General features: G+C 39.5%; 1 protein-coding gene and 1 pseudogene across 1 annotated transcript in view; one reads left to right on the top strand and one right to left on the bottom strand.

The window, feature by feature from the left end:
* Positions 1–14,126, top strand: part of GABRA3 (gamma-aminobutyric acid type A receptor subunit alpha3) — a 191,575-nt gene that overhangs the window by 142,605 nt on the left and 34,844 nt on the right. The window contains exon 7 of the mRNA XM_036226811.1: positions 9,020–9,163. Coding sequence (XP_036082704.1) covers positions 9,020–9,163 — 144 coding nt within the window. The remainder of the gene's footprint in view (positions 1–9,019; positions 9,164–14,126) is intronic.
* LOC118608294 lies at positions 4,760–4,878 on the bottom strand (annotated as a pseudogene).

Raw genomic sequence — 14,126 nt, 5'->3', positions numbered from 1 at the left:
CCAAGACTGAAAAACAAAAAGGCAAAATATGGAAACCAACCTATAGGTGATCCAGATACTAGAGTTTATAGATAGGGACTTTTAAAATCTGTGGTTAATATGTTCAATTCAAAAGAGAAAAATATTAATAAAATAGGTAAAAGATAGGGAATTTCAACAGAAAATTGGAATCTATAAAGAAGAATAAATTGGACATTACTTATGGACAAGTACGATATCTAAAATTCAGAATTCGGTGAATGGATTTAAGAAGCAGAAGACAGGATTAGAGAACTTAAAAATGGGTAAATAGAAAATGGTAAAACTGAAGTACAGACAAAAATACAGAAGAGAATAAGAAGAATGTGGGACACAGGAAAATACAGTGTAATGTATAATTTTTCAGAAGAAAAACAGGAAGTGAGCAAAAGCAACAATTCAGTAGCTAAAGGCCAACCATTTTTAAATCTGACAGAAGTTATCCATCCAAAGATTCAAGGTGTTGGTAAATGCCGAGCATGATAAATACAAAGAAAACAACAATACTGATTCTAAAGTTTATATAGAAATATAGAAGTCCCAAAAGTAGGTAAGACAATCTTGCAGGGAGGGAAGGAGAGAAAGAGAGAGAGAGATCAGGATTGATTTCTAGATGAATTGTGGTTATAAGTATAAATGTAGATATAAATAAAGCTTTTAAAAGAAAACATAAGAGAATATCTTCATGATCTTGGAAGAGGTAGAGAATACTTAAAGAGGACATAGAATAGTGCTGACCACAAAGGTAAAAAGGAGAATGACTTGGGATATATTAAAATTAAGAAATTCTCTTTATCAAAAGACAGTGGTGCAAAGGCAAGCCGCAGGATGGGAGAAAATATTTGCCTTGTATATACATGACGAATGACTTAAATGCATAATAATTAAGATGCCCTACGAATTTATAAGTAGTAGTCAGAAACCGCAACAGAAAAAAAAAGCCAAAGTGTTCAGTAGGCTGCTTATAAAACAGGGTTTCCAAGTCACACACAAATAAAGCGATCAGTTACATTAGTCAGCAGAGAAATGCAAATTAAAGTCCAGAGGGTACCACTCCGCAGCTAATTAAATGCTAGAATGGAAAAAGGTAGGAAATATGTAACATTGGTGAGGATGTGGAACACAACCTCGTGTACTGCTAATAGGAATGTAAATTTGTACAAAGGTTTGGGGGGATCGTTTGGTGGTATCTATCAGAGCTGAATACATGCACATCATATAACCTAGCATCTCTAGTCCTGAGTATATTTCCAAACATAAATCAGTATTTATATCTCAGGCATATGATGAAAATTCATAGAGGGGTTAATTTTAGGAGACCAAAACCCTAATCTCCGTCAAAATGAATGAAAAAATCTGTGACATAGTCTCACAATGGAATGCTATACGATAATGACAATTATGTATATTACAATCAACACGAACAAGGTCACAGATCTAATGCTGAACAAAAGCCAGACACATAAGTATATATAGTGCATGACTCCATTTATAACATAGCGTATATCAGGCAAAAGTAGTCTAAGATGTTAGAGGTCTTTAATATTTTGTCTATTTTTGCTATTGGTAGGATTTCTAACTTCCTGACATATTAAACTGTGGGATTTGGGAATAAAAGTTGGAATTCCCAGGAATTTTATAAATTAAGTATTATTCGTAAAACACCCCAACCCTCTTCATGCTCTTCACTCATTATTACGGATATCCAACTATTTTTTAATAAATAAGAGATAGTACGTTTAGAAGCACAGCAAAGGCCAGTTGTGTACAGAAGATACTCAAATACTGGAAAACACCAGTAAATCTGATTGGATAGTATTCGAATAACAACATTGGGATCTCTTACCAAGATAAACAGCATTACATTGAATCAGAAGTCAAAATTGCCAGTTTGAGGGTTTATTATGCTTCTCAAACTTGGTATTTCTTGAAAGAACACTCACAGGATTTGTTTATTGTATTCTAGGCATATAGACTTGTCAAGAGATAATTCGCAAGGATGCGTTACCATTAGTGGCACGCAGGGCCACAAACATACACTTATAATCAGCAAAATCAACTGATTAGATTAATATGTACGCCTGTACCGATACCTGAAAATTTCAAGACTTTGACTCAACATGCTATTGCTTCCTGCTTTCCCTTTCAACTTGACATTAGTAGATTCCTTCAAATCAGTGACGTCTCTATGTCTATTGTTACACTTTAATTCTTACAGGAAATTATATTTTTTTTCATTTTGCTGATTTGTCAACATTTTTTTTCAGCATTCGATATTCAGAAAAATATATAAATTTCCTGGTAATTTCCAGGAAGAAATTTCCACCTAGAAACAATAATCAGGATAATGGTTATCCTTGGTGGATTTGTGCTTGAAAATGGATGCAAATAGCACTTCCGGGTGCTGATTATGTGGGACGTAAGTCTGGTGTTCAGAAAAGATATCCGGACTGAAGACTTGATTTAGGTGTCATTTATGTGGATGGCATTTAAAGTCACACAGCTGGATATCACTAAGGAAATACTTTATATAGATAAGAGTACCAAGGACTGTTTTCCGAGACACTATAACATTTAGAGGCTACAGAGAAGAGAATAACTCAGTATGTTGAAGGAGAGGACAAGCGTGAGGAAACATCAAGAAGGAAGGAGTGACTTAAGTTCTTAAATTCTTAAGTGGGCAGTTAAAATTAATCTTAAAAAAAAAAAACCTCTAATGAGGAAGCAATTCTGGAATGGGGGAATAAGGGCTTCTGAAGATGCTCCATAAAATGTCACAGTAAACTTTCTCCAAAGTCTAACCAGAGGCTCACAATAATTTGAGGGGTGTTTAAAAAAAAAAAAAAACCTAGATTCAGTAAGACCAGGGAGCTCCATTCTCATTTTCTTCTTCCCCACTCTGTAGAAGCTTTGAAGATTTTGTAATGATATCATTGTCAATCCATCAGGAAGGTACAACAATTATAAAGATACTGAAAGGAGAAATAGACAATTCAACAATAATAACTGAAGATTTGAATAAATACTTCACTTTCAGTAAAACAACTAGACAGAACATCAATATAGAAATAGGAAATGTGAACAACACTGTAAACCAGCTCAATCTAACAAACATTTATACTGCACTCTACCAAACAACATCAGAATACATGTTGTTATCATGAGCACATGAAACGTTTTTCTGGGGCAATCCATAAAATAAGACTCAATAAGTTTGAAAGTGTTGAAACCGTACAGAGTGTGTTATCTGATCTTAATTGAATGAAATTAGAAAACAATAGAAGAGACTTTGGGAAATTCACAAATATGTTGAAATTAAACAACTTACTCTTAAGTAAACAACGGATCAAAGAAGAAATCACAAGAGAAATTAGAAAATATTTTGAAATGTTTGAAAATGATGCACAACATATCAAAATTTATGGAATGCGTCAGCTTAAAGCATTGTTCAGAGGGAAATTTATAACTGTAAAGCGTATATTAAAAGGAAGAAAGACCTAAAATCCATAACCTGAACTTCCACCTTAAGAAACTAGAAAAAGAAGAGCAAACTAAACCCAAAACAAGGAAGAAAGTAATAAATCTTGAAGTGAAATTAAATGAGAGAATAGAAAATTGTTAAGGGAAATTAAAGAATCTAAAAGTTGATTCTTTGAAAAGATGAACAAAACTCATAAACCTTTAACTAGACCAAGTTTTTTTAAAAAAAGGAGAGAGAGAGAGAAGAAATCAAATTACTAAAATTGTGAAAGAGGGGACAGACATCACTTTTGACCTTATAGATATAAACGAAATAATAGGGAAATAGTATGAACAACTGTATACCAAAAATTGGATGGTCAAGATAAAATGGAAAACTTCCTAGAAGCACACAAACTACTGACACCGAGGAAGAAATAGAAAATTTTATTAGACTTACAGAAAGTAAAGAGGTTAAATTAGTAATTTAATAACTTCTCACAAAGGAGGGCACAGGCCCAGATGGCTTCACCATTGAATCTACCAAATATCTAAAGAAGAATTAGTTCAAAGTCTTCACAAAGTCTCGCAAAATATAGGAGGTAACATTTTTTAACTTATTCAATCAGGTCAGTATTACTCTGATACCCAAACCAAAGATCACAAGAAAAGAAAACCACAAATATTCCTTATGAATATAGAGACAAAAGTCTTCAACAAAATACTAGCGAATGGAATCGAGCAACTTATAAATGGGTTATACACTATCTTTAAGTGGACTTTATCCCAGGAATGTAAACTTGGCTTAACATCCAAAAATCAGTCAATATAATCTACTGCATTAATTTTTTAAAAAGGACAAAAACCACCCGGTCATCTTAATAGATGCAAAAGCACATGCATCCTGTGCTAAAAAAAATTACAAAACTCTGTCTTTATTTGCCAGTGACTAGTACCTATAACATCTCTTGTCACTGGATAATTTAAAGTTCTGAGAATTATAAGTATTCGTATTAGTTATAAACTTATACAGTGTCTATTTCTATATACATCTATTTTCATACATCTGCCAACTTTAGACTGTAGGTTTAGGTTCATTAAACATTCTATTTTCACTGAATATGCCCAAACTAAACTGATTATTTTTTCTATAAAACCTTCTTTTGTGTTTCTCGTTTTGGTTTATTTTATTTTATCTTTTTTAGGCAAGGCAACCGTTGGTCGACCTCATAAATTGCAAGGACCTTGTCAGCTTATAATCCCTTATTTTTTTTATTTTTTATGCCTACAGCACCTGGTCTTCCTAAGTGGTCTCCCATCCAAGTACTAACCAGGCCCAACCCTGCTTAGCTTCTGAGATCAGGCAGGATCCAGCTTGTTCAGGGCAGCGTGGCCGTAGACTCTTGTCTTGGTTTAGATCCTATATTCTAGTTCTTCCAACTCAACTCATCTCTCCCCGCCCTATACTGGCCTTCTGCCAGTTTCTAGAACACTGCAGGATCTTTCCCACTGAGAAACCTTTGCACTTGCTGTTTTTGTGGCCTGAAAAATATTCTCCATCAAGTCCTGGATCTTTTTCCTTTTACATGTTTCAGCTTGAAAGCTACCCCCTCAAAGAGGTCTTCTCTGATCACCATATGTCACGAAACCCCCTTCTACCTCAGAAACTCTATTTTACTTTTTCATAGAACATATTACTGTCTGATATTATCTTCTTTGTTTAGTTATTTTCTGTCTTTCCACACTATCTTATAAGCTCAGTGAAAGGACGTGACCTCAAATGTGTTATGACCACCGTACCTTAACTATCTAACATAATTTCTTAATATTCGTTGAATGACTGACAGAATCACTAAAGTAAGCAAGCAGTTTCTGACAATATGGGTTCAGAGGGAATGCTTTCTCAGTGGTGCCATTGTGGCAGGCTCATTTTTGACTTCCCATTTTCCTGGGGCCTGTCACGTACCAAGGCTTAAGTAACAGAAAGAGACATTTGGCAAAGCAACTAAAAGCAAGAAGATGCTTGAGCCATCATAGCCCATATAAAAAATGTCTGGTAGATATCTTTTCTGTAGTATCCACCCCCCAACACACACTCCACCTCTGTTCCTCCATAAAAATAAAATGATTGGAATTGAGAAGAGGTAGGACTCTACGGAGGGAAGCTGAGGGTTAAAGGAACCCCATGGAGCATGGAGAGAAGAGAGAAGAAAGAGAAGGCCTAAAGGGACAGAGTTCTGTTCCCCATGGCTGAATGGATTCCATCATTATCCACACAACTCACAAAAGCTACAACCCCAGGGTCATCTAGAATCCTTCCTTAAACTTCCCCTTTTCTTAACCATCATGAAAAGCCATCAGTTATAACATGTTCTACCTACCTCTGAAATCTCCTCTCTGTCCCACTCAATTCAGCCCACTGTCCAGTACTATATATTATGCCCTAAGGGTCACATACTCCAAACATTGTCATGGCTTTTTAGCTGTTTCTTGGCTTCGGTTTCACTTTTTCCCAGCGATCATCCATACTGCAGCTAGAGCGAGCCTTCCAAAGCATATATCTGGCCATGTTATCTCTCTGCTTTAGGCAGGTCTGCAATAACTTGTTAGCCTATGGACCAAAACCCTCGCTTCTCAGTGCGGGCAATCAGGATGTGTTACAATATTATCTCGGCTTTTCTCTATCCTAGATAGAAGTCCAGGGATACCATGAAATTCCCTAACACCCCATGTTTTCATTTGCTTTTTGCCTTCGCAGTGTTCTTTTGCGAGGAATGACCTTTCACACATGCAAGGTGGCCTCCTCTAAGTATCGACTACTTTTTGAATCCTCCAACGCTCCGCTCTAAGCAGAGGCCACAGCACCCTCCTCTGGTTTCATTTAACACTTGTTCCCCTAGTGTGAATTCTTTTCGTGTTCAGGCTTGTACTACGAGTCGAGTCGAGTCGTATGCTCTCTGTCTCCCTCAATAGATTGTGGGCACCCTGATGGCAGTTACTGTACCTTATTAACCTTTGTTTACCAGTACAGGGTCAGATTGAGAGCAGGCACCAAATCTGGTAGTTTTCAATTTTTAAAAATTATTTTCTTCTTTTTCTTCCTTTATCAGTTCATATAAGAGAATAATTTTTTCTCCACAGATCCCTCTGTTCTCATACATTATTTTCAAAGAAATAAAACCATTGCTTGTTGCATAAAGCAAGTTGCCACTCTGGGCCCAGTGACATTTCTAAGGTACTGATAGGCTGCACAATTTATTGTCACATCTGCACTAGAACATGTGAGGATTTGGGGGCTGATATTATCTGCTCGAGGTACTCGCCTTAAGAGATCCAGAAAGAAATTTCTTTCTTAGGGGTGGAAAATATCTCCTATTTTCTGCCCTTTGCCTGAACAGACCTGTTCTATTTTTCACATTGTCAAACTCTTGAATATATTGAGGACAACAGTGCATTGTCCTTTAAACATAGGAAGTTACAACCATCTACACAGAAAAGATAAGACATATACAGATGACTTTCTTATGTAGTGGGCCCCCAAGCATATATGCTAAAGATGGAAGATACTGGCGAAAATGAGAGGACAAGGGCCTTGTGAAATTACATTTCACTTGATAGTCTTAGAATAAATTTGCGGTAAGGGTGTGAGAAGAATACTGAGGAGATTTCCCTTTCTTCTTGGTGATAGCAGTTTAAAGATCTACAATTACAGTTGGGAGCCCTAAATAGCCCACAGGCAGCAGAAGATGCTATATTTCCAAGACCGAATCACAAAAAAAAAAAAAAAAGACCAGAGCCATCTATGAGAGAAAGTCTATAGACCAGAGTTTGCAAATTAATGGTTTGCAGATGTGATTTGCTTAATATATACAGCGTTTATAACTTTTAAAATCACTTGCCAAGATGTGAAATTTGGGAAATGTCACATAAAATTCCAGATTTGTTTGTTTATTGTGTGTTATTTATTTATTTTTTAATTGAACCTTAAAGTTCAACAGATTTTGTGATTGAATTCATACACCAACTGTTGCTGTTGGGAAATGGGATTTTGCCTTAAAAACCAAACCTTCCCAGGCATCAAAATATTTTATAGGTACAAACCTTATTTAAAATGTCTATTCATCAGGGGAGAAATTATATGTCAGACTAGAAGTGTTTTTGTTAGTGTGTTGAAGAAATGCCTGAGACCAATCAGGGTGTATTACTTGGAAAAGTTAGACTTCCTGTGGTATTTTCTTCTGTAGCTTATGACAGCATAGATATAAAACATGCCATAGGGTTATGTGGTTTTTTCCCCCTGATTTCAATGAGAATTTTGATGCGAATGAAGAATTTGTTGGCATGTTGCTCATTACACCAAAGTTAGGAAATGGCTTACTTGGGTATATTCAAAAATGTCCTAAGAAGTTTAATACAGGAAGATCACAATTAGTACATGTGAGGAAGGATTAATGTCCAACTATAATGAAATTTACGTCTGGTGTTGCAAGGTTTTGTAGGGATATAGAGCTTGTTTGTTCATTGGTAGATTCACTAGGAATTATTTTCTTTGTGGTAAAACGCTTAGAGTGTATTATGGACATAGCATCTGCCATAGGCTCCACTGACTTGAACAACAAATAGCTCAAAACTTGGATGAAATGAATGAGCATTGTGGCTGGCGGTCAGCTTGCCTTTAACGAGCCTAGGTGCCTGAGTCAGGGCCAGGTGCTCACCCTGAACATACAACCCACTATGCAAAGAATCGATCCATGTCTGGAAAGAAAGTGAGTCTCTTCCTGTAAGATACTGACTAAAACTAAATAACCTCACCCCTCATTCCCTTACCATTCCCCTTACCTATAGTCCTGTTAAAACTAATCTCTACTAAATTCTGTACTGAACGTTGGAATTCTAAATATAAGACTTAACAGCGACACCTTGGTGCAGAAAAAAAAGGTGGTAGGTTTCTGGTTTGCAAATCAAAGGGGTGGTAAATACCAAAAGAAAATTATAATTTTTATTTATTGCTAATTTCAATCTGTTCACTTTTTTAAATTTAAAATATCCCTAGTATGATTTTTTTTTTGCTTTATCTCATGATGCGGGCACCCTATAATTAATTAAATACATTTTTGTTACATTTCTGGCAGTTAATTTTTCTTATTACTAGCCTTATTTAAGACACCTGTCTAGCTCCATAAGCACTTGAATTTGTGACAAGTGCACTAGACAATACTATAACCATTTCTCCCTTGCCCCTACTCTCTATTCTTCAAAGTTTAACAACCTATTGGCAGTCCAAAAGACTGTGGGTCAGTGAGGGAAGAGACCACTTTGGGTTCACTTCTGTGTACCCAGCATAAACTATAGTAGTTATACGATGTTTGTTTATTAGATGGATGTATATTAGATGGATGGATAAATGTACTTTAAAGAGAGAACACATACCAAGAAATCTTTTGGGATAGAAGTTGTATTTCAGTCTCATGAAAATTTAGTGTCAAGGATAATCATTTTTCTTCCCCTTTAACTTCTCTTTCTTGACCTTTTTCTGCCTTAGATGCCTATACAACAGCCGAAGTGGTTTATTCTTGGACTCTTGGGAAGAACAAGTCTGTGGAAGTAGCACAGGATGGCTCTCGCCTGAATCAGTATGACCTCCTGGGCCATGTCGTTGGGACAGAGATAATCCGCTCTAGTACAGGTATTTATTTTATTTAACAAGCATTTTGCACCCTGTGCCAGTCACCGTTCTAAGTGCTTATAATAACTTATGTCATCCTTGAAAGAGTCTTGTGATGTAGGTACTGTTATCACGAGGAAACTGAGGCATGGAGATACTCAGTAATGTGCCTGCACCATGTCATAGTTATACAATTCCAGAGCCAAGATCTGAACCCAGGCAGGTCGGCTCCAAGCCCGTGCTCTTAACCACCATGCCCTGCGGTCTTTTGGGGACTGGGTGTCGTCGGTCAAGGGACTGTAGTAGAAGAGAAGGCAGAGGGAAGCCATAATGATGGGAGAGCTGAACCTTGAGCCTAAAAGTTTCATGGAGACATTTGCCGAACTGTGCCAGTGCTGAGGTGGCGAGTTAATAACCCCAAAGGAGGCCAGGTGCACAGCCAAGAGGTTCCAGGATAAGGAATGAAATGATTTTAAGTGAATCACCCATCTCAGAAAGAAGTCTATCTCGTAAAACTTTCTAGATCCTCTCAGTTGCTTATCCTTGGATACTGGTAAATCGAACACAGAATATTGTTCTGTAGCCTCAAGTCCTACTTAGAAACTGACCAGGTGCAGGGGTGAGGACAGAGTCGTCCTCATTGCCAACTGGCCTTAGAGCACTTTGCAAATTGGAGTATATCTTGGGCCCACATATCTTGCAATACACACACACACATGCACACACACAATTTGTCATTAAAGGATGGGAGCTTTCGACACTTGTCTGCGTGAAAGATCTCTGAATCCACAATTATAAATGAAGTAGGGGACTCTTGTCCATTTTTTAGCTGGACACTGCTGTTCCCTCTCCTGTGATGTCATAGCGTGTCTGTCATCTTGTCTGTGCCATGTTCTCCTTCCACACCTGGCCCAGGGGAGGGTGCCTTTTAAAAAAAATCAGCATTCGAAAAAGATTTACATGATAATAGGATTTAGAAATTTGGAATTTGGTGTGGGGAAAGGCTCTTCTTGAGAAAGGCACCATACCGAGGTGTCAAAAGGCCAAAGGTATGTGAGAGCGTCACCTGGTGGATAATCTGGGGGAGCCGGAGAGTGCGGGGCAGCAGGGGTGTGCGCTGGCCTCCTTCCCCGAGGGGGTTCTGGGGTCCGATGATGCGTGGACCGGGTAGTGGCTGGTGCAAGATGAAAAGCCCGGCGGACACTGTGTGCGTGGCTGGCCACATCCCAGAGTCCCCTTCCTCCAGCAGTGCCCGTCAGCGGCTGAGGCCGAGTGCCTGGGTCCCCCCCTTCCCCCCGCACCCGGGCCCTTTGCTGCGAGGGGCGCGCCCAGCCGGGGCGCACGGGGTCAGCAGGGCCGCTGTGGGGCCGCGGCTCCGACCCCGGCTGCGCCCCGCGCCCGCCCGAGGGGCCGCAGGTGTGGCCCGGGGCGGGCGGCCCAGCCTCCCCGGCTCCTTCGCCGGCGAAGCGGGTCTGGCCGCGCCCTCCTCCGTGGAAGCGCGGGGCCCAGGCGCCCGCCCCGCAGTCGCGTCTCCCTGCACCGTCGCCGCCGACATCCGCGCTCAGAGCGCCCCCTCCCGCGCGGCCTGGCCCCTGGGGACAGCGCCAGAGCGCCTGGGTGCGCGGCGGGGGGTCCGCGCAGAGGCCTGGGGATGGGGACCCGTGTTCGCGCCCGCGAAGCGCATCCCCTCCGTCCCGCTGCGGGAAGCCGCCTCCGGCTCCCCGGGGCGCCTCCGCCTCGTGCCGCTGCGGCAGCTGCTGCCGCGACCTCCCGCGCGCGGCCGGACCCCGGGCTCAGCGCCCGCCGCCCCGCCCGCCGCGCCCGTGGCCACGGGGACAGAGGCCCCCGCGGAGGGCGTCCGTGCCCGCGGCGAGGCCCCTCGCTCCGCGGGCCCCTGGAGGCCCGGGACGCCAGGCCCCTGGCCCTGGGATGTCCGCGCAGCAGAGGGACAGAAGCCCCAGGGCCGCTGCCCCCGTTCGCCACGTGCCGCCCCTGCGCCGCTCGCCGGGGTGGGGGGGGGGGCGGCTGCCGAGACCCGCGGTGGCCACGCAGGCGGCCGGCTCCCGTTTCATTTGCATAAACCGCTGCTTGTTTGACAGTCTTTAGCGCGTTCTTGGTAGGAAAATTAGAAATAGTAATTAAAATGTTCTTTAATTCCACCACTAGAGAAATCTCAGATTTTGGTACATTAACTGCTTATTATACATTTTGGCGTATATGTAACCTCTAAGAAAGTTCCCTTTACATTTTTTTTTACAAAAATGAAGCCATACTATTGATAGTTTTATAAGCTATTTTTAAATTTAATTTTATATTATACGCATATTTTCCTATCAATAAATGTATAGGATCCAAATAAAATGTACACACAACTCAGTAATAGTTTTAATTGAGATACAATTGACATATAACATTTCATCAGTTTCAGGCGCACAGCATGATTATTTGATAGTTGTTACTTTGCCAAATGACGATCACATAACTCTAGTTAACATCCATGACCACACCTAGTTACAAGTTGGTTTTTCTAGTGATGAGAACTTTTAAGATCTCTTCTCTTAGCAACTTTCCAGTAAGCAGTACAGTATCGTTAACCATAGTCACCGTCCATTCTCCATGAGCTTGGTTTTTCGTTTGTGTTTTGTTGTTTTAGATTCCACATACAAGTGAGATTTTACAATATTGTCTTTCTCTGACTTGTTTCACTTAGCATAATGCCCTGTAGGTCCATCCGTGTTGTCACAAATGATAAGATTTCATTATTTTTACGGCTGAATAATATTCCATTGTATACGTACCACCTCTTTTTGAATTTGTCTAGCTATAGACACTTAGGTCGCTTCCATATCTTGGCTATTGTAAATAATGCTGCAGTGAACATAGGAGTGCATAGATCTTTTCGAATTAGTGTTTTTGTTTTCTTCAGATAAATACCCAGAAGTGGAATTGCTATATTATACAGTAGTCCTATTTTTAATGTTTTGGGAGATTTCCCTATGTTTTACATAGTGTCTGTACCAATTTATATTCCCACCAACAGCACACCTTTTCCCTACATCCTCACCAATACTTATTTCTTGTTAGTTATAAATAGTAAGATTTTAACAATTAAGAGTGGACGTACATGAATTATTACCCTTTTCAGTTACTTTAAAATTGAAAAACCCTATTCTAAGGCCACAGCATTCTCGGCAGTGATGTGATAAGTGTTGCTCTCATTGGGAAGTGTAACGTTTCATTGTGAAACTCGGTAAAATAATATTTTCACTTTAATGGTCTCACATACATGGATCATAATCTATTTAATGAATTATCTACTATTCTGTGTTTTAATGCTGTAATCAACACCTTTTTTCCTCTATAATTATCTGCTCAGGACAGAAACAGAATGTCAAGATTGCTATTTCAGAAAGTAGATTCATTTAAAAGATTTTAAGTATATATTGATAAATGGCCGTTCTTGAAGGTTAAACAATTTCCTCTCCCATTATCAGTGTATGAGCTTGCCAGTTTCCCTCCACCTGTGTCCATGCAGATGTTTCGGGTTGAATTATGTCCCCTCAAAAAAAAATATAAAGTCCTGGCCCCCCAGTACCTCAGAATGTGACTTGATTTGAAAATAGGGTCATTACAGGTGTGATTAGATTACATCTCAAATTAGTTTTGAAAACACGATACAACGTACATCAGTAAAAAGGTGAATTAACATTAAAATTCATTCACACCATTCAGTACCATGCATCTGTAAGATGGAATGAGGAAGCTCTTTACGTGCCATTCAGTGGGAATATCTGCAGGATATGTTGTTGAATAAAAGAAAAAGCAAAGCATACAATACTGAACAGCATAGGAGTGTATGTTCGTATAGGGTTAATATTTCTAGAAATACATGCAAGCAGCCATTCATTGCAGTTACTTAAAGGAAGGAGAAACGAGATGTGTGGTTTAGGGCAGCTGTGGGAGGGAGACTTTTTGCTGTACACCCTTTGATAGTTTTTGATGTAGGAACCATATAAATATTATCGCTTCACATATATAGTTTGTTCTGTTTTGTATGAGTGGCCTTCTCTCTGAATGCTGCCAGTCCTCGGTATGACATCGTTCCAAGGGGAACGATGCTCTGTGCTCCAGATTCAAACACGCATTAAATAAATGAATGAAATACCTCAGAATCTGCGGCTAGTTATTCACACCATTCCCTATTTCAGTACTGATTTTATTTCTCCTTACTTGGAAAATGATTGCATTAATTTTCTAAGAGGAGGATCAGGGTGTATGACCTTATTTTCCATCTTTCCTAGAAATTTGTTAGAATAAATCTCATCACTGTCATTGTATATATTATTTCCTTAAACATGTAGCATAGGTAAGTAAAGACAAAATGAGAGAGTGAGACAAAGAAAAGCCGGAGAGATGGAGATTGAAAGAATATAGGAGGCGAGATAAAATTCAAGGAACACAGAGAGTTGGAAAAATACCAAACATTAATTTGAGAAAATATATCCACTCACTTAGTATAATGAGTTAATTTGCCAAGCTTTTTAAAAAATCCTCTTGTGTCTCTCACAATGTTAGAAACTAGCTAAATCGTGAATGTGTTTTACATTGTATTCCCAAATATTTCACACTTAACACAGATGGAGCTTAATAGGATGGAGTGCAAAGGCAGGGGAGAATTCCCCAAACCACTCAAAGGATCATCCTTCATAATAAGATACACAGAGAGAGGCAGCAATAGAGGCAAGAAAAAGGAATAAAATGATCCACTTTATGAAAATGCATATAGCATTAATTTGCTAAACTGTTCTACACTTCTGATCCCTAGATAATGACGAAGTTGGGGATACATAATGCATTCTGTTTTGCACTGTACCCTTGCCTTGATATCTATCTGTCCCCTTGATATTGCGTGTTTTATATTTTACCCTCCATATTTCACACACGACACAGATGGTACTTGATAAGTTTAATAAGCCGAGACACA

The sequence above is a fragment of the Rousettus aegyptiacus genome, unplaced genomic scaffold, assembly GCF_014176215.1.
Source record: "Rousettus aegyptiacus isolate mRouAeg1 unplaced genomic scaffold, mRouAeg1.p scaffold_m13_p_9, whole genome shotgun sequence".
Taxonomy (NCBI): Eukaryota; Metazoa; Chordata; class Mammalia; order Chiroptera; family Pteropodidae; genus Rousettus; species Rousettus aegyptiacus.
The sequence above is the reverse complement of the archived record's forward strand: the minus strand, read 5'-3'. Positions and strand labels throughout refer to the sequence as shown.